The 17522-nt window shown below is 40.6% G+C and overlaps 2 protein-coding genes across 5 annotated transcripts; one reads left to right on the top strand and one right to left on the bottom strand.

The window, feature by feature from the left end:
- Positions 1–1069: 1069 nt before the first annotated feature.
- On the top strand, positions 1070–7695 carry nup54 (nucleoporin 54). Of its 2 annotated transcripts, XM_015051336.1 has the most exons (15): positions 1070–1180; positions 1573–1680; positions 2149–2229; positions 2405–2566; positions 2969–3052; positions 3732–3887; positions 4117–4343; positions 4573–4760; positions 4851–5047; positions 5126–5180; positions 5297–5390; positions 6045–6152; positions 6448–6567; positions 6912–7022; positions 7191–7695. In XM_015051336.1, exons 1-15 carry the CDS (start codon positions 1138–1140, stop codon positions 7317–7319), a joined length of 1863 nt encoding a protein of 620 aa, XP_014906822.1. In that variant the 5' UTR covers positions 1070–1137; the 3' UTR covers positions 7320–7695. The 2 variants fall into 2 exon arrangements, with proteins under 2 accessions (XP_014906822.1, XP_014906823.1); XM_015051337.1 differs by lacking the exon at positions 2405–2566.
- Positions 7696–8223: 528 nt separating this feature from the next.
- Positions 8224–16054, bottom strand: ppef2b (protein phosphatase with EF-hand domain 2b). Of its 3 annotated transcripts, none has more exons than XM_015051333.1 (19): positions 15703–16054; positions 15384–15453; positions 15252–15269; positions 15132–15140; positions 14772–14899; positions 13805–13859; positions 13489–13664; positions 13249–13363; positions 13096–13142; positions 12849–13015; positions 11996–12032; positions 11756–11905; positions 11314–11664; positions 10475–10681; positions 10228–10370; positions 9733–9839; positions 9490–9653; positions 9312–9399; positions 8224–9198 (listed from the first exon to the last, which is right to left on the bottom strand). In XM_015051333.1, the coding sequence occupies exons 2-19, from the start codon at positions 15433–15435 to the stop codon at positions 9014–9016; spliced, it is 2199 nt and encodes a 732-aa protein (XP_014906819.1). In that variant the 5' UTR covers positions 15436–15453; positions 15703–16054; the 3' UTR covers positions 8224–9013. The 3 variants fall into 3 exon arrangements, with proteins under 3 accessions (XP_014906819.1, XP_014906820.1, XP_014906821.1); XM_015051334.1 differs by having other exon boundaries at positions 10496–10681; positions 15703–16053; XM_015051335.1 differs by lacking the exons at positions 15132–15140; positions 15252–15269.
- Between the last annotated feature and the right edge of the window lie 1468 nt (positions 16055–17522).

Here is a 17522-nt window from a genome sequence, read left to right as displayed (position 1 = left end):
GATCATGTTCTGTTCTGTGAAATTATTGTTACTACTAGAACCACATATTGCTCTGATTGTAATCATTTGAAATGTTGACTTGTTAGCAATGTTTTTACTGTGTTCACAACAATAAAGCATAGTTTCAGTAGATGAGTCTCATTACGTCGCACCATTCACCGTTTGCCTCTCAGTTTGGTCATTTTAAAGTTACAAAGATGAAGAGTCTGTAGCTTACCGGATTTGAAGGGAAATACTGAGAGACAGGTTGCATGGATTTGATGGATTGATGCATAGCTGGATCAACGGATGGACAGATAGACGAACGAATGGAAACATAGCCCTTTTGTATAGCAAAGACTTAAAAGCTGTGAGATCGATCGCAAAATCGGGACACAGATAGATTACTTTCGTTTGGGTATTGCCCACTTCCTCCGTGCTGAACAGCATTCACAAGTTGTACAACTGAATAAAGATTAAATGTTTCTTTAAACTATAATGGATAAAAAGTTAAAGAAGACTGTGAGTGCAAATCACTTTACAGAAAAATACTTGCAGCTGCTTGCAACATTAATAAACAAAGCAACAGTTTGAGGGCTGCTGTATGAGTAAATCTATCTCTGACAACATTGCAAGACAAGTTCAGAGTATTGGCTTTGTTTGTATTTTATAATGATATTCTATATTTTAGGAATAAGCAACAGAGATGTTCAGTGTCTCAAAGGCAAAAACATTATGATGAATATCACAATGACAATTACTAACTCATAAATAAGAGATTGTAAATTGCACACAACACAACTATTACTTTTATTAAGAAATAGTTTGCAATATCTACATAACTCACAGGATTTTGATGACTAGTGCCAGCAGACAGTGGACTTTTCTATAAGTATATTGACATTTTATATTACTGTGTTGTCATTAAGTCGTATTAAATTACTCTCTATAATTTATTTTCATTATTATTCCCTATTTTATGTGAATTTGAGCGCTTCCGTATTCTGTTTTATTCTATTCTAGTTTGTTGTCGACTCATTTTTAAGGTAGTAGCAATCTGAATTATGACCACAAGATGGCAGTACTTCCCCACATTGTAGAGTGACTACTGGCTGAAGAACAAGGCGAAGAAGAGTGCTTGCAGTGACAGTCGTCAACATGGCGTTCAGTTTTGGCGGTGCCGCGACTAACACAGGGCCAGGTATGAGCAATATTTACTAAGGTTTTTAGTTTTTTGTTAAACTCAGGATATGTCACATGTGTGTTACGAACGCGGGTTGCCGTGAAATTAATTTAGAACATGTTCATATAACTGATTGGCTGAACGTTGTAGCTAACTTACCGCTAACCCTCGACGTCTCTAGCAGTGCGGTAACCAAGCTAACGATAAACTCACTGGATTTTTCTTGTGGCCTTTACACATATGGCTTGGAAAAAGTATAATTTGTAGTAAAGACATGTATTGACTTCTATTGCTGCTTGAGAAGATTTAGAACCCGTCTTCATTTGCTGCGTACTAGCCATGCCTCTCTTGAGTTTGTTCTCTCTTTAACACAAGGTAATTGTAACTGAACTCTATGTGTTCTTCTGAAGGGACGTCCGGGTTTTCATTTGGTCAGTTTGGTTCCAAAACCACAGCTTCAACAACGTTTGGTTTTAACCCGACAGCGACCACTACCACCGCTTCTTCAGGCTTTGGCAGTAAGTCCTCACAGCTCCTGAATTGTCTACAAAAACCTCCACACTTAATCTCATAAGTAATTGGGGTTTAAGTGTGGACAAGATGGCCATCCACCATCTTGTTCACTACATATATTGTGGCAAATAGGAGTTTTTAAGGTTTTCTTCACTCCTCAATAAAGGCCTTTACACAACAACTGTATTTGATACTGAGATAAGAAGTACACACTGGTGGACTTTATAGCTTACTTCTAAAGCAAATTACTATTACTGGATTGTGAAGTAGAATGGCCGAATACAAAAACTTTTCAGGTTTTTCAGTTGAACAATTATACTCTGTGTTTGTCCATGACATAATCCTAATACAACACATTAAATCTTACACTCTTAACGTGATAAAATTTGATATGAGTTCATGAATCTTTGTCTTATTATTTTGTATTTACATCTGTGTGTCATTTTAAACACCGACTTGTTTGAATTTGTCAGCTCTGACGGCTCCTGCTTTTGGCGCAGCCACGACTACAGCTACACCAGCCACGGGATTTAGCTTTGGTGCCTCCAACACAGGTGAGACGAAGGTCCTATTTCAAGCCTCAAATGTGTCTGTTGTTTCTTTAGATGGCCCTCCTTCTAGGCATATGGAGGTTGTTAATAATACAGAGTCATTTTGAGCTCTGGCGTTGACATTTATCTCCTTCATGTTACTCTCTCTTTCTTCGCTGCCTGCCTGCTTTGGCTGCAGGATTTGGGGGGCTTGGAGCTGGAAGCAACACGGCTGGTGGGTTCAGCTTTGGGGGTTTTGGTTTAAATGCAAACCCAGCAGTCAGCTTTAGTGCAGGTTGCTTCGGTACAGCAACCACAACTGGCTCTGTTTTCAATTTTGGTAATAGCCTGGCTAGCACAGGTAGAGGACCTTTGTGATTCAGTTCATTTTGTGCCTGTCAATCATGGATTATTGTTTAGTTTTTCCACCTCAGTGCGGTGCAGTGATATATATTTTTTTTTCTTTCATCTCACTTGGTGATTGTAAGTCACAACATTTGCATGAAAACTTTTGAGTTCTTCACCCATGCCTGTTGATGCCCATGAGGAATGTGTTTTTATGGAGGAAAAAATATAGCTGGAAATCATTTGTCAAATTCTTCTCCAATTATTGTGAAAGTTTTGTCATGATTGTTCTTCTCTGCTACCCATCAAACATGCTGTGTTTTTTTTTTATTATTATTTTCTTGCTCTCTTGCTTTCCTTTCACCCTCTTTTTGTCATTCCTTTCATCTAACTTGTCCTCATTCCCGTTGCTTCACAGGTACGTTTGGTGGCTTTGGGACAGCTACAACAACTGCTGCCGCACCAGGATCCACTTTCAACTTTGCCCCCTCCAACACAACAGGTCAGTAACGGAGCTCAAAACATCCAGCTTTACATTTTCTGAAATTTAAATTTGGAATCATGGCAATGGACAGTAAATCTAAGTTGTTTCTACAACGCCTTATATTACGTGGTCACTGCAGAGTCAGTCAAAAGTAATGGAGCGGTCCCATTGAGCAGTACACCTGACTTCACTGTTCAGGCTACACGCAGACTTCATTCAGACATGATTGGGTGGTGTGATGCTGTGGGCCTGTTTCTCTTCTGAAGGCCCTGGTTAAACTGGAAGGCATCATGACCTCTTAAAGAATACAGGGAAATGTTAAATATAAACCATATAGCGTTTAAAATTTGGTCAGGGTAATGATGTAAAATATTTAGCTGTCTCTATACAAAAACGTTGCACTCGTCTTAAAATTAGAGGAGCCAATGCTCCTGTAATTGTGTATCGCTCTCTCTGAACCAGCCTTGTGAAATTATATCAGAGAAGACTATGTTGTCCATCACCAATCATTCCTAGACTCTCAATCCGATGAATTACACTAACCTGCCACTAGATGTCACCCTTTGTCTCCCAGAGCATGGGACCAAAGCCTGACTGATCTAGCGATCCTCCTGCAAAGCCAACATATTTTCTAAACACTCCCGACCTTAAAGATGGTTTTCTTGTAGGTGATCATTTTCTTAATATTGTTTTTCAGGGGGCTTGTTTGGTAACACGCAGAACAAAGGGTTTGGATTCCCATCTGGACTCGGAACTGGTGCCACTACTGGAGCGACGGGCTTTGGAACTGGATTAGGAACAGCTGGCCTCGGTTTTGGAAGTTTTAACATCCAGCCGACACAACAGCAACAAGGTCAATAAAAAAGATAAATAGGTTTTTGAGAATATCTGTGCAAATGCAGATATTTATAGCTGCACCTTAACCGTTGCTTTTTTCAAAATGTTTGGTTTTTTGTAAGAAATAAAATGACTGTATTAGAATTTTTATTTATTTATTTTTACATGTTATTAACTAGATTGCACATAAATCTCAGCATGACTGTGTGTTTGACTCCCCGTTTCTTTTACTATTCCTGCTACAGGAGGCTTGTTTGGCCAGCCGGCCCATCAGCAGGGTCAAGCTCAGCCAACCCAGCTTTACCAGCAAGTGACCGCTCTGTCAGCCCCAACTCTGCTGGGAGACGAACGGGACTCCATACTTGCCAAGTGGAACCAGTTGCAGGCCTACTGGGGAACAGGGAAGGGCTACTATGTTAACAACAACCTGCCAGTGGACTTTACTCAGGAGAACCCTTTCTGCAGGTTCAAGGTAAACTAGGGATAATTGGTTCACTCATTTTCCACTCCTTACTAATCATACGCAGTTTGGAAAAATCAAAAATGTGTTTTACAGGTTCAGATGAGTAAAAGGAAATATCCAGAGGCAGAATATGTTCATGTTTTCGTGTGTTTCATTGACCATTTTTGTCTAATACTGTATTAAAAAATGTTTGCCTAGCTGCCCTAGGATCCTGTATTAATCTTTGGTCTTTTTGCAGGCAGTGGGGTATAGCTGTGTCCCAGTAAGCAAGGACGAAGATGGTTTAGTGGTGTTGGTTCTGAATAAAAAGGAACCTGACGTCCGTGCTCAGCAGCAGCAGCTGGTCGAGTCGCTGCACAAGGTTCTGGGAAGCAACCAGATTCTGACCGTCAACGTAGAGGGTGTTAAAGCTCTGCCCAACGATCAGTAAGTTTCTCTAACTTTACCTGGTTTCCTAAATCCTGAAGACTATGAAGCCACCCTGAACAATTACCTCCTGCTTCATCTGTTCTGCAGGACAGAAGTGATCATTTATTTGGTGGAGCGTTCCCCCAACGGCACCTCCAAGAGGATCCCAGCTTCCACACTCTTCGCCTACCTGGAGCAGTCCGGCATCAAGGCTCAGCTCACCCAGATTGGAGTGGTCATGTCAGTAACACGCACAGAGCTGTCCCCAGCACACCTGAAGCAGCTGCTGCAAAACGCTCCTGCAGGTAAATGTGTGCACATATGTTTGGTCGTTTTGTTGCTAAAATCAGCTAACGGCGTTACCTCCTCTTTGCCGTCACCAGGTGTGGATCCCATCATTTGGGAACAAGCTAAGGTGGACAACCCTGACCCAGAGAAGTAAGTTGGAATGTGTTTTTATTATTTAGTTTTTTTTTTTTTTTTCTTGCTTCTATCCAAAGAGCTCATAAATGGTCCTAGGTTTCGTCCGTGAACTGCCTTCCATAAATGTTCAGGTTAATCCCCGTACCCATGGTGGGTTTCAAGGAGCTGCTCCGCAGATTGCAGATCCAGGAGCAGATGACCAAGCAACACCAGACCAGAGTGGATGTAAGTAAAAATATCTCTTGCTTTTCGTTTCTACATTTAGCAAATGTTTAGAAGAAAAGGCAAGAAAATGGACAAAAAGCCACCTGGTTATCAGAAAAGGAATTCTGAGGCAGACTTCTGGTGTCAAGGCCGGTCCGCAGATGTCCAGTCAATCCTCACTGCCAGCTGCTGGTTTTCATCATGAAATATTAGAAATACCAGAGCAGTCAGCGGGAGGAAGAGTGTTTCAGAAAATGTTTCCTTATTGAAGACTTCAATTGAAAGCCTTGGATAACCTTGGGTCCTTGTGTTTGTAACTCCAGTGTGGTTTAATTTGGATGCGACTTTAGGGAAAGAACTACAAAGTTGGGTTTAGTTACAGAAGATTTGGATTTTTACTTTAGAAACCTAATTTGAAGTGGAAAAACATTCAGAAAGCACCTGCATAGACAGGATTAGAACATGAGAACTTTTATAGCCAAATTTAGGGAGTTTTCCATAACAAACATCTTTCCAAGAGTTTTTCTATTTCTCGTTAATGCAACAAGCCGAAAGGAGAGAAGGCCAAAATGGGGGATGGAGGCAGGGAGGTGGTAAAGTCTAAAGGTAAAAAAAAAAAAAAAAAACATCTAATGAGACATCTTTGTTTGCTGCCTTTTGTGCACTTACTTTCAGATCATCTCCAACGACATCAGTGAGCTGCAGAAGAACCAGGCGACAACTGTAGCCAAGATCGCTCAATACAAGAGGAAGCTGATGGATCTGTCTCACAGAGTGCTGCAGGTAGCTTCTGCATTCAGTTTAACTAAAAGATGAATGCGTTTCATTTGTCTCATTAACAAAAACATAAAACTGCCAATGACACAGACGCAACTTTTAAGCAGCCCCTCTCCCCCCACTTTACTGACCCCATATTCTGTCAGGGAGATTTCAGATCCCTTCTTTCTCCCACAAGTAGCAAAAACCGCATCGATCAGCATGTGTAAATTACATCAAGTTGGAATGTCCTGGCGCCGTCCGCTTCTCTCCCGGCTCTATAAATTCATCTTCAATAATTCTGGCATATTTTTCCTGGAAGGTACTGATAAAGCAGGAGATTCAGAGAAAAAGCGGCTACGCCATCCAAGTGGATGAGGAGCATCTGAGGGTGCAGCTGGACACCATTCAGTCAGAACTCAATGCACCCACACAGTTCAAGGCAAGTGTGTCCTGTCCAATAAGAAGCATTTTATTTTTTCCTTATTTTTTCAGGTGTTTCATTTTAAGTAGACTTATAATATTGTCAAATTTGTAGGTTTTACAATTACTTATTTGTATCTCTTTAATGTATTTCTAATATTCTATAAAATCTTAAGTGAACATCTGAAACAGCTCATTTCTTTATCTGAATAATCGATAGAATAATATTGTTAGTTCCAGCCTTACAACCGTGAATCGAAAGCAGTGTGTTAGTCTTTCTTACTCAGGGATCAAACTCCTGATGTAATTTATACACACGTTTTACTCCATGTGTAATTTGTGTTTGTTTTTAATCCTATCCAGGGTCGGTTGAATGAGCTGATGTCTCAAATTCGAATGCAGAACCACTTTGGAGCCGTGAGATCCGAAGAGCGCTACAACGTCGACGCAGACCTCCTCCGAGAAATCAAACAAGTAGGATATCTTTTTGCCCGTTTATAAATCTAAGGCTTTTATTTATCAGATTGGTTACTCAGAAATGTATTTTTGACTGTTTTACACCGACTGCATAATATGAGATGTTTGTTTTTTGTTTTGTTTTTTTCCTAACTGAAACACTCTCATCTTACCTCACACTTCCAGCACTTAAAGCAGCAACAAGAAGGTTTAAGTCACCTGATCAGCGTCATCAAAGACGACTTGGAGGACATCAAACTCATAGAACATGGACTAAGCGACGGCGGCCACATGAGAGGGGGCATCCTGAGCTGAGGACACCCGTCCACCCTCAACTTGTGTTCAGACCCTCTGTCAGGCTGAAAAGGGACACTTCTCAACCCAGATCAACCTTCACCACAGAAGGATATTAAAATCTCATGTTTTTTTGCAGGTGTGATAATTGAGTGTTTGGATGAGTGGTCATTCTCTGCTGTCTGGGCCGATTTAAACAGCTTAAAGAAGACTCAACAGTGTCTAATAAAAGCAGGCTTCCCTCATGTTAAATCAGATTATGGATGTGGGGCTGTGAACGCATCTAGCAAGTAAGCTGTGGGAGTACACAGCATGATTCAAAACTATGTAAATACATATTTGTATTTCTTTTTTTATGCTAGTAGAATATTAATAAATCTTTGGATTTAAACAATTACATCTCCTTTAATAAGCTATTTGCTTTTTTTATTGTTTGTGGTGGAGACATTTCCAGGCTGCTTTCGTTTCTTGTATTGTTTGCATTTATTGATTTGCGTCGTTATTGTAATAATGTGGGTTCATTTCTTGTTTACCTCTTTAGATTAGTGCTTTCCTACATCTCATCAAAGCAGGGCTTCACTTGATAGGTTTATGTCCTGGATTTGCATCCGCTACTGGAATGAAAAGGCTGATTGGCAGTTGAACTTATTAGGCTCCTCCAAACCGATTACATCCCCTCATGCAACAGGGTCACCCACATGCTAAGGGTCTGTAATTTATCCAGCGCACACGAAGATGTAAACATGTTGTCAGATGTGCAGTAGAAGCAACACGTAACCGTAGAATGCCTTCAGTGGTTTATAAATAGAAAAAAAAAAAAATTACAGAAACAGATTAATGGCAACTACCTCTACAGACAAAATAACTCTTAGAAAACATTTCAAAACAAAAAGGTCTAGTCAATGAAAATTAGACATGAGGAAGGTGAATCTTTTTTTTTTTTTATTGATATGTTCAATAGCAAACCTTACAAATGGGATGTTTGATATTCCAATAGAAAGTCAGTTGTGCTCTTCAAGGGTAAGAGTTCTGGATGTTTTATATGAATATTTAGCAGGTTATCCTGAAACGGTCTTCCAAGGCTTGTGGAGAAGAAACGGGCCCACAGCATCACAGATCCTCCACTGTGTTTAATGGGTCAGAGGTGCTTTTCCTCTTTGTTTTTCTGAACTGTATGCAGATCATTTTAGGTGAGCAGCTATTGTCAACGTTTCCTGACTTACTGGTGTTGTTTTGTCTTTCCCATTTTGAGGAGTGACTGAGATAAGTGGGTCTCTGTGTGTTGTCGAATGAACAACTTGGAAAAACGTAAATGATTTTGAACAACTGCAGGCTTAGTTATAAGTTTTAAGTCATATTAGGCATCAAATTGGCACCCATATATACAATGGTTGATCAGAGAATGTCTATTTTCTTTCACCAACTAAATAGGCAATGTTTAAGTACAAAATTGTAGAAAATCACGGTAGAACTCCACTATGTAGGAAACACCTACGGTACAGATGGAGAAATAACGCACCCAGATAACCTACCCATTAGAAAATATGGGTCCAGATGATTTAACTAAGCCAACACTGTAAAACGTCCATTTTATTTACCCAGCACATTTAAAAACAACTAACAAGGCGTTTGGCCTGATCTTCAGACTGTTTGGTTTGGTGGTTTTCAAACAAAAAAAAAGAATCATCTAACCTATTACTCCCAACTTCTCTCCATCAGGCGTGTGTGGAGAGGTCGACCAGGCGAAAGGCCTCCATGAACTCATTGATGTCGATGCTGCCGTCCTTGTTGAAGTCCATGCTCTGGGCCAGGTCAGTGATGGCCTTATCACTGATTTCCATTTTAAGATGAGAGCTCAGGAGCTTCCAAGTCTGACGAAACTCCTCGAAAGAGATCAAACCTATAAGAACGGGAAGAACTGTACCCTTTAACCATTGTTTTGATCGGGCTGGTGTCTCGTTGATTTGCATAAGTTTAACAGGAGGGCATTTCAACCACTAGCAGCTAGCTCACCTGAGTGATCCGTGTCTATGATGCGGAAGATGGTCTCCAGGTTGGAGTGGTTTTTGTACATCGTCTCCATGATGCTGGTGTCCGACACCTGCCAGGAGTTTGAAATTACTTTCTCATGTTTCAAGTAGTCGTGAGAACAGAGCGAGCAGCGAGCGGAAGATGTTTTTGAAGCAGACACCTCTGGTTTGGGCTCAGTGATGGAGAGCTCTCGTATCCACTGCTGGTAGTCCACCATGCCGTGCTGGGCCCTGTTGATGAGCTGCGGGCGCAGCACCCTCCAAGGCAAACCCAGCTTCAGCACTCTCTCCGTAGCTGTCGCCCAGTGGCGTAGAGAAATCACCCCTGGAATAAATAAGAGATGCTTTTCGGGACACTGCCACATTAACGGGTATTAAGATCGATGGTTCTGCTGCTTCTGTACCGGTGTTGTTTGGGTCAAACTCCTGGAAGGCACCGACGAGATCCGACTTGTGTACAAACAGCTGCTGCCTTAGCGCTCGCAGGGCTGATCTCTCTGTCCAGCCAACGCTGGTGGAAAAACCATCAAAATACTTTTTCAGTTCACAAATAGGAGTAAAAGACTTAAGAAACATAATTTTCTTGGAAAAAAAAACAAACTTTGTTTTAGTTAATTGAATTTCCTTTGGCTATTTGCTTGAATCTACAAATCTGTTTAGTAAAATTCTAATTCATTAAATAATAATAAAAAAAGAATCCTTAATGCTGAACATAAAATTGAAATTTCAACACAAAATATTTTTTTACTGTACCAAAAGTATAAAATATGATCTACTTCTCTCATTCACTGTTAAAATAAATTGATTTTGTGCTTTTGTGCTGCTTAATAAGTCCTGATATTCATGAATTTGAGCCTGATTGGTGTTCTCTAGTTGGATTATTTGCTAAAGCTGTTGACCTTTGTCTCAGGGTCAGCTCCCTGCATGTCCTGCTGGCTTGGTACTGAATGAAATGAGGGACCAGATCGTGACCCATTCTGATGTAGGCTCCTCTGTTGCTGCCCACCTCGTAATAATTAGAGGCTGAAAATATGGTCAGCACCTGTCGTAACAACGGAGGGGGGGAGAAACACTCTGAGCTCTTGTTTTTCCCTGCAGAACTTGAATTTTAGCTTTTTTTTTATTTTTTATTTTTATTATTTTTACCGTGTTTCTTTCTGTGCTCACCCTGCGATTGTGGCAGAACTCGTAGCCGTCCTGTTTGCACTCGTGGGAGCGGATGAGAAGCTGAAGGTTGTGTTTTCCCAGCACCTCCTCAGTCACATCTGGCCCCCAGTAGCAGCCTCCGCCTCGCACCTCGTTGGAAATGCAGCCATTTTGAGGCATCGGATCGCTCCATAGGAGGTTCACTATCTGAGCGCATACATCACTTGTTAAATAAAAACACATTCGCATAAAAAAATAACATAAAAAAAAAAATAAAAATAGGACGCTGATTAATGGACATATGGGTCTTTTAAAATCGTTTTTTAAAATGGCACAAAAATTTCTGTGTAATGTAATCAATTCAAGGAATAAAATGTGATCTGAAGTGCACACAGTGAAAACATCAACGCTCAGCATTTTGAAGCAGCATTTAGTCTGGTGCATGCCTGAGTGTTGAAGTCAGAATGACTTGCAGGAGTCATGGGACCTTTAGACAGGAGATTGTAAAACATTAAAGAGGTCTGAAAATAATTTGAAGTCAGCCACTCCACCGCACGGAAAATAATAACGTGCCCTGCTGGTTAGGCTCCCAGTATCACAATATCAGGGCAAAATGGAAAAAAATATATATTAAACACAATGAGCACTTAAAAAATACAACAAAAGAATTAAATGATAGAGAAAACATTTCAATTATTGAGAGGTTAAATACACACTACCCTCTACTATGGTGGACGCTATGTTGCAAAAACAAAAACTGTTTTCTTAACGTTCAAGCACTAAGATCCGTCTTATCCCTTCCCTTGTTATAAGAGAATTGTTGTACATGTCTGTCTTACTTGTTTCCACTCGTGCCCGTGTGTTTCTGTGGGTTCTCCAAACTCCGGGTCCGAGTCAGAGTCCAACGTCTTCACTTCTCTGTAGGTCTGATCGAACCCAGCCAGCCTGCGCCTCTCCTTCAGCTCGTCCTCCACCGAGCAGTTCAGCTGGGCGCCGCCGGTGGGCAGGTTGTGGAGGGAGCGACGCGGGATGTTGTTCCTCTGACCCGGGGCCGAGGTGTTGGTCAGCGAGCGCACCCGGCGGCGGCGGCCTTCTGCTGGTCCGGACGCGTCTTCGTCCTTGCCGCTCCCTGCTTTGTTGCCGTTGAGCGTGGGACGGATCGCTTTAGGAGGCCGTAGGACCGACACGTACTGCGCAGTCACAGGTTCAACAGTTTCAGCTTTCCTGGGTTTGTGTCGTACAAAACACTCTAATCTGACTTGAACTGGAAGCTTCTCTCACTCTGTGTCTGTCCATCCTGGCGACCATGTCGAGGTCTGTTGAGTCAGAGATCCCTCCATGTACAACCAGGACCTTATGGTTGATCACTGTGGCCAGAGGGAGCCAGCTGAAGATCTTTTGGAGCAGCTTTAGGATCTTCTTTCCGTGCACCTGAAAGTCAATTCAACTATACGGGAAGATCTGCTCTAAAATCCACGGTTTCATCATGCTGCTATTGGCTGTGTCAATTTGCGTACTCACTCTGTATTTTCCCAAGACCTCCTTGGTGAAACCATATCTGAAGAAAACACGTAAATAAAACCACACAAGGATTATCGACGTTAGTCTAGTGCAAATTATATATGCAACGTGTTCATTTGAAATTTTTAAAGGAGGTGAGAAATGAAAGTGTGGGGCTGCAAGCAGCAACTCCACGACAATGTCAGCAGCTTTCCTATAGTCATTGCTGAAGAACAGCATCCCCACAACAGGATGCTGTCTCTACCATGTTTTACGTGTGCTCAGGTAAACAGGGTTTTTGAAAAATATTCAATTTGTACCACATTAATCTTAACCAGAGCACCATCTTCCTCCTGTTTCCTTTGTCCCCTATGTGACGTGTGTCAACCTGAAAACAGGACTTGCCATTTCTCAACCATGCCTGTCCTCTTGCCACTCCTCTACAAAAGGCTATTTTTGGATCAGGGCTTGAACAATTCTTTTTATAAAATATACAAATATCAGAATATTGCTTTATAACACAACCTGGCTTTAAATTTCTTCGCAACTTGTACCTGATTTGTCTTCAGTGTTTCTTCACTAGAAAACCTCTGACCGCCTCCACAGGACATCTGTATTAAGTGAACTCAGTTTTTAGATTTTATTTTTGCGTGTCAGAGTAAAGGGGGCACTTTTCAGACTTTTATTTGTAAAAAAAAAAAAAAATAAATAAATAAATTTAAAAAAATAAAATTCTGAATTATTTTTCTCCTACTCCACCAGTGTCTGCAGCGTCGTAGAATATATTGATGTTTATGCTTGTAATGTGACAAAATGTTATAAGTTTAAGCAACGTGCAGGTAGTGGGAATGTAAAGGTAAAGTGAAGATTTCACCTCAAGTTAACAATGTGATCTTCATGGTTCCCTCTGTTCAGATGCACTTCATTGGGGTAAACAAGCAGGAACCCAAACAGGATGAGCAGAATCTCTAAAGAATTCTTGCCACGATCCACAAAGTCTCCATTGAAGACATAAGGTTTCTCACATGAGGGTAAACCATTCTGATAAAAAAAAAATAAAGAAAGAAATTAAGATGGACATCCTGACTGAAGATATGAGGGTCTGCAATATGTTTTGATACCTTATAGAATATCAATAGCAGATCTTCAAGCTGCCCATGCAAATCCCCTGAGAACAACAACAAACAAAAAAACATTTGTAGTAAACAGAATGTTACTTAGGCAGTAAAATAAAACGTTAGTGGAAGATCCTAGAAAGAGCCGCTTCGGTGTACCACATATCGTAATCTCCTTAGTGTGGCAGACCGACACATGATTGATGTTAGGAAGGATCCTTAGAAGTCTCCAAGTTTCTCCAAGGATCTGCAGAACATAACGAGCGTGGAGCTGCTACTGGGAGAAAAACATGTATGAATTATCCAAGAAAACCTTGCAAACACCTACTTTTATCTTTTCTCATTTGGGCTTTTTTTCCCCATCTATTATCTTAGATCTTCGTGAACCAATGCACCTACTTGTTTCAGCTTGAAAGCTTCCATTAGCTTGGACACCCCACAGAACGTCATGGGGAAAGCCAGGTGGGGGCCGCAGTAGCTGTCCGGTACCTCTATGTCTTTGTAGCAGAAATATCTTTCCCAGTCTGCGTCACGGCAGACCTCATTCTCACGAAAGATGTGAGATATTAGGTTTCCTTCATTAAACACAGAGAGGAAGTCAAAAGGAAGCGGATCAATATGAAAGTGAGTCTAAATCTTGGAACAACGAGCAGATTGTTGGTCAATTAAAGATATAGCACAGGAGGGCTAAAGTGTTTATAGATGATGGTCTTACTTTCGCTGCTGGCTGGGGTGAAATGGTCCATCAAGAAGCCAAAGAAATGGTACAGCTGTGAGAGGAATCACAGTTTTAAATGTTTTAATGAAGAAAATGCCGAAGTTCAGCGTTTATTTGCATGAAGATGGCTCTAAACTTAAACTCACTCATTGTAATGTGCAGTTCACTAACATTAAGGCAACCAATCGTACAAAGAGCATGAACTTGTTTACAGAACACATGATGCATACAAAGAAACAGTTAAATGCACTTATTATTGTTTTGTTTCCTTACACTTTCACAGCAGATCCTGAAGTAAACTGCTGCTTGGGTTCTCCAAACCAGCAGGGGGCTCCAAAGAGTGCTGTAGTTCTTACTCACAGCAGACATCCCAAATTGTTTTTTTTTTAATCAAGTCTGAATCTTTTTATTTATTTATTTATTTTATTCATCTGGCCATAACTCCTTCTTCCATGTGTCATCCATGTGGTTCATTGCAAACTCCAAAAATTAAACTTTTTTATGACTTTCCTTCAGCACTGCCATTCTATTTTGCTATTTCTTTGCAATGAAGTTCAGATCTGTAGAGTGTATAAATTACAGTTACCATCACAGATTCTCCAATCTAGGTCTGAGGATCGCTGCACCCGCTCAAGAGTAACTATGGGCATTTTGGCTACTTCTCCAATTAATGCTCTCCTTCCCCAGCCCGTTAGCTTTGCTGGGAAGCCATATTTTAATTGGCTTGTGGTGGAGACGTTCCCCTTCCATTTTGAGAGGATGTATTGAACGGGCCGCACTTTTCAGATTATAGCTACACATTTATACGCCACTTTGTGTTTTCCTATGACATGACATTTTGACAACACACATTCAATTTGTGGTTGTACGGCGACCAAAGTTTACGGGGTTTGTTTTCTTGCAAGGTGCTTTTTAAATATTTGTACTGAGGCTAATGTTTTCTGTGCAAAACATTTGACCTCACCTTTATTTGATCTTGCTCGCCTGCATATTCAATAGACTGGAAGATGTTCCACGTGCACCTGCGTCTCATTTCCAGCCTGGCAACATACTGTCGATACCAACGCTGGATCAGCAAAGCTGCTCTAATTGCTGAGAAACAGCAGAAGGGGACATCAGGAACGTGTCTAAGTGGCATTGTTTCACTGAAATTCAGCCAAGGGGACGTTCTTCAGCTAGTTGTTTAGGACATCTAAGCTGTTAGGCTTCAGCAGAAAGTTCTTAAACGTAACAAAACACCTGCAAGAGCCAACAAGTGTTTTCTCTCTGTGTGTTAGGAGTACCAATTCAAAGTAAATATCATTCTGGAAAGGAAACGACCTACCCGTAGCAGCTATTCCGAGTGCATGAAATTTGGAATAAGATTACAGCAATTAAACACAAAATGAGAAGTCTGAGTACAGATTTTATTAATTAAGGTTTTGACGAAGGTAAATAACATTACCTGGAACAGAAATGCTCACTGAAAATGACCACAAAAAAAAAAAAAAAACTAAATTATTGAGGTTCAGAAATAAAAGAGAGGACTTGTTTAAAGTTGTGTTCAATTAAAAGGCTAAAGAAAAGAACTTTGCACCTCTGTCACATTTGTTCGGCTGGATTCTGGATTTTCCCATGCCGCATCCCATGATCCTTTGCTGCTTTCCCTGTCAGAAAGATCAAGTCTGAGATATGTGACCTTGGGTTTTGCAACCTCAACTATTCAGCAATAAATTATCTACACACAAAGTAGCACACTCCTCTACCATTTCCAACTCATTAAACAGATGCTGAATGAAACCTCTAAACAATGTAAGGACCAAAGATAAAATTATTATTTCAGTGCATTCAATGGACATATTGTTTCTCTTTTTTTTTGGCTTAAAACAGCCAATATGACTTAAAAAAAAACTCACCTATAGGAGTCACCCGTCTTTCATTACCTCCTCTGACTTCCTCAGCTTGCAGATATGTCCATTTTGTTAAAAAAAAAAAAAAAAAAAACTCCTGGGCTGCAATGATACAGCTATGAAAAAAACAAAGATTAAAATATGTTATCTCATTTTTCCCTTCCTCTGCAGGTTTGGTGCCTGTAATATTGTAACTCTTCTCAGCTACACATCCATGCATCAGTCAAAGCCCCGGGGCAAATCAGAGCCAGGTGTCTCGAACAGGCTACTGTAATCACTCACTCACTCACAATGAGATGCAGATGGATTAGGATTAAACTTTACTACAGCTCACATCCACCCTGAACAAACAGACAAAGGGCTCCGCTAAAGGGCAGCAAGCTCTTCAAAAGGCTGAGTTATTGTTGTGACTCACTGGACAAATCTGGGCACTGATCCCTGACTTGTCTGATACGTAAATAAAAATACTATCCACATGTGTTTCACCAGAAAATTTTTTTGCCTTTTGTTATTAAATTATCTAAATGTGTCTTGAAGTGTAAAGTTTTTATAAATACCCTTAGTTTTTTTTTTTTTTTTCCAATTTAATTATAAATCTCCCACACTCCCCTGATCTTTTCTGCACTTCAAGCTTCATTGAATGCACCGATGAATACTCCCCTCACTGGGAATGTGTTGGAATTGCATTTTGGAATCATCCGCTGCTGGATCTGTGAAAATATTTTCTCTCTCTAAGTCACTCGTCAGACCCATAAAGGCTCTGTGTGATCCCGGACGCCGGCAGCTGGCCGTGCTGCGACTCCCCGCTACAACAACGGTTCTGTGGGAGGCGTCTGGCCTTCAAGGACTTGGTTTATTCACGGAAGGCTTCAAAAGGCCGAAGGTGCGCTATCCCACAGAGACGTGCACGTGTCTGTTTGTGTGTGGGCAGTCTGGTGTATTGTGTGGGTGGTTTGTTTTCCTTATACGGTCAAAAAAAAATAAATAGGAAAGAAAATCAAGTCAACCAAAAAAGTTTTCAAATGTAGCAAATTTAAAAACAGCCTCCATATAAAAATATGTGCACTGGCCTGCAAAAGTATTTATTTATTTATTTATTTATTTATTTGTTTGTCACATTTTTAATACATTGCAACAGCAAACAGTTTATTTTATTTGGATTTTATGTAATATGCAACACAAAGCAGAGCAACAATTGTAAAGTAAAGGGAAAATGGTGAATTGTTTTAAATATATTTCACAAATTAAAACTGTGGGGTGCCTTTGTCTTGAACCCACTCTAATATGATGCCCCTAAAGAAATATCCAGTGCAATTCATTTTCTTCAGAGCTTGCCTAATTAAATGCAGTTGTGCATAATTCATTGACATTATAGCTAAAGTTCTTTAGCTGAAGGCTTCAGGGCTTTGTTAGTGGATATGAGTGAACAGCTAGTCTTGTGAACAGAGCAAACAAACAGGTCAGGGATAAAGTTGTAATAAAACAACATCTCAAGCACTGAACGCCTCATAGAACTCTGTTCAATCTGTCGTTTTAAAATGACAACACATACGGCACAATTGAAAACCTTCCCAGACCGAGGGCGTCCGTCCACCGGGCAAGGAGAGCTGAGAAGAATCAAAGATTCCCGTTGTAACTCTGGCTCCAGAGATCCACTTCTCAGGTGGGAAATATGTTGACAGGATAGTTATTTGTGGATTCCACAAATCTGGCTGATAAGGGAGATTATTGGAAAGAAGGCCATGAAAAGTCCCTGTGTGAACTTTGTTTACTGCAGAGCACTGACAACACCTGGACTGAGCGGTCAAGCCAGATTGAATTTTTTG

The sequence above is a fragment of the Poecilia latipinna genome, unplaced genomic scaffold (genome assembly GCF_001443285.1).
Source record: "Poecilia latipinna isolate Pla-1442-1.1 unplaced genomic scaffold, P_latipinna-1.0 Scaffold1041, whole genome shotgun sequence".
NCBI classification, from domain to species: domain Eukaryota; kingdom Metazoa; phylum Chordata; class Actinopteri; order Cyprinodontiformes; family Poeciliidae; genus Poecilia; species Poecilia latipinna.
The sequence above is the reverse complement of the archived record's forward strand: the minus strand, read 5'-3'. Positions and strand labels throughout refer to the sequence as shown.

What these genes read in the sequence shown, in the direction of transcription:
- ppef2b (XM_015051333.1), bottom strand. Translation starts at nt 15,435, where the DNA reads ATGGGATGCGGCATGGGAAAATCCAGAATCCAGCCGAACAAATGTGAC. An exon ending in GCGAGCAAGATCAAATAAAG is followed by an intron (nt 13,860 to 14,771) that starts GTGAGGTCAAAT and finishes TTCCTCTCACAG; the next exon opens with CTGTACCATTTCTTTGGCTT. An exon ending in CACCCCAGCCAGCAGCGAAA is followed by an intron (nt 13,665 to 13,804) that starts GTAAGACCATCA and finishes TGTTTAATGAAG; the next exon opens with GAAACCTAATATCTCACATC.
- nup54 (XM_015051336.1), top strand. Translation starts at nt 1,138, where the DNA reads ATGGCGTTCAGTTTTGGCGGTGCCGCGACTAACACAGGGCCAG. An exon ending in CGCGACTAACACAGGGCCAG is followed by an intron (nt 1,181 to 1,572) that starts GTATGAGCAATA and finishes GTTCTTCTGAAG; the next exon opens with GGACGTCCGGGTTTTCATTT. An exon ending in TGTCTCACAGAGTGCTGCAG is followed by an intron (nt 6,153 to 6,447) that starts GTAGCTTCTGCA and finishes TTTTCCTGGAAG; the next exon opens with GTACTGATAAAGCAGGAGAT.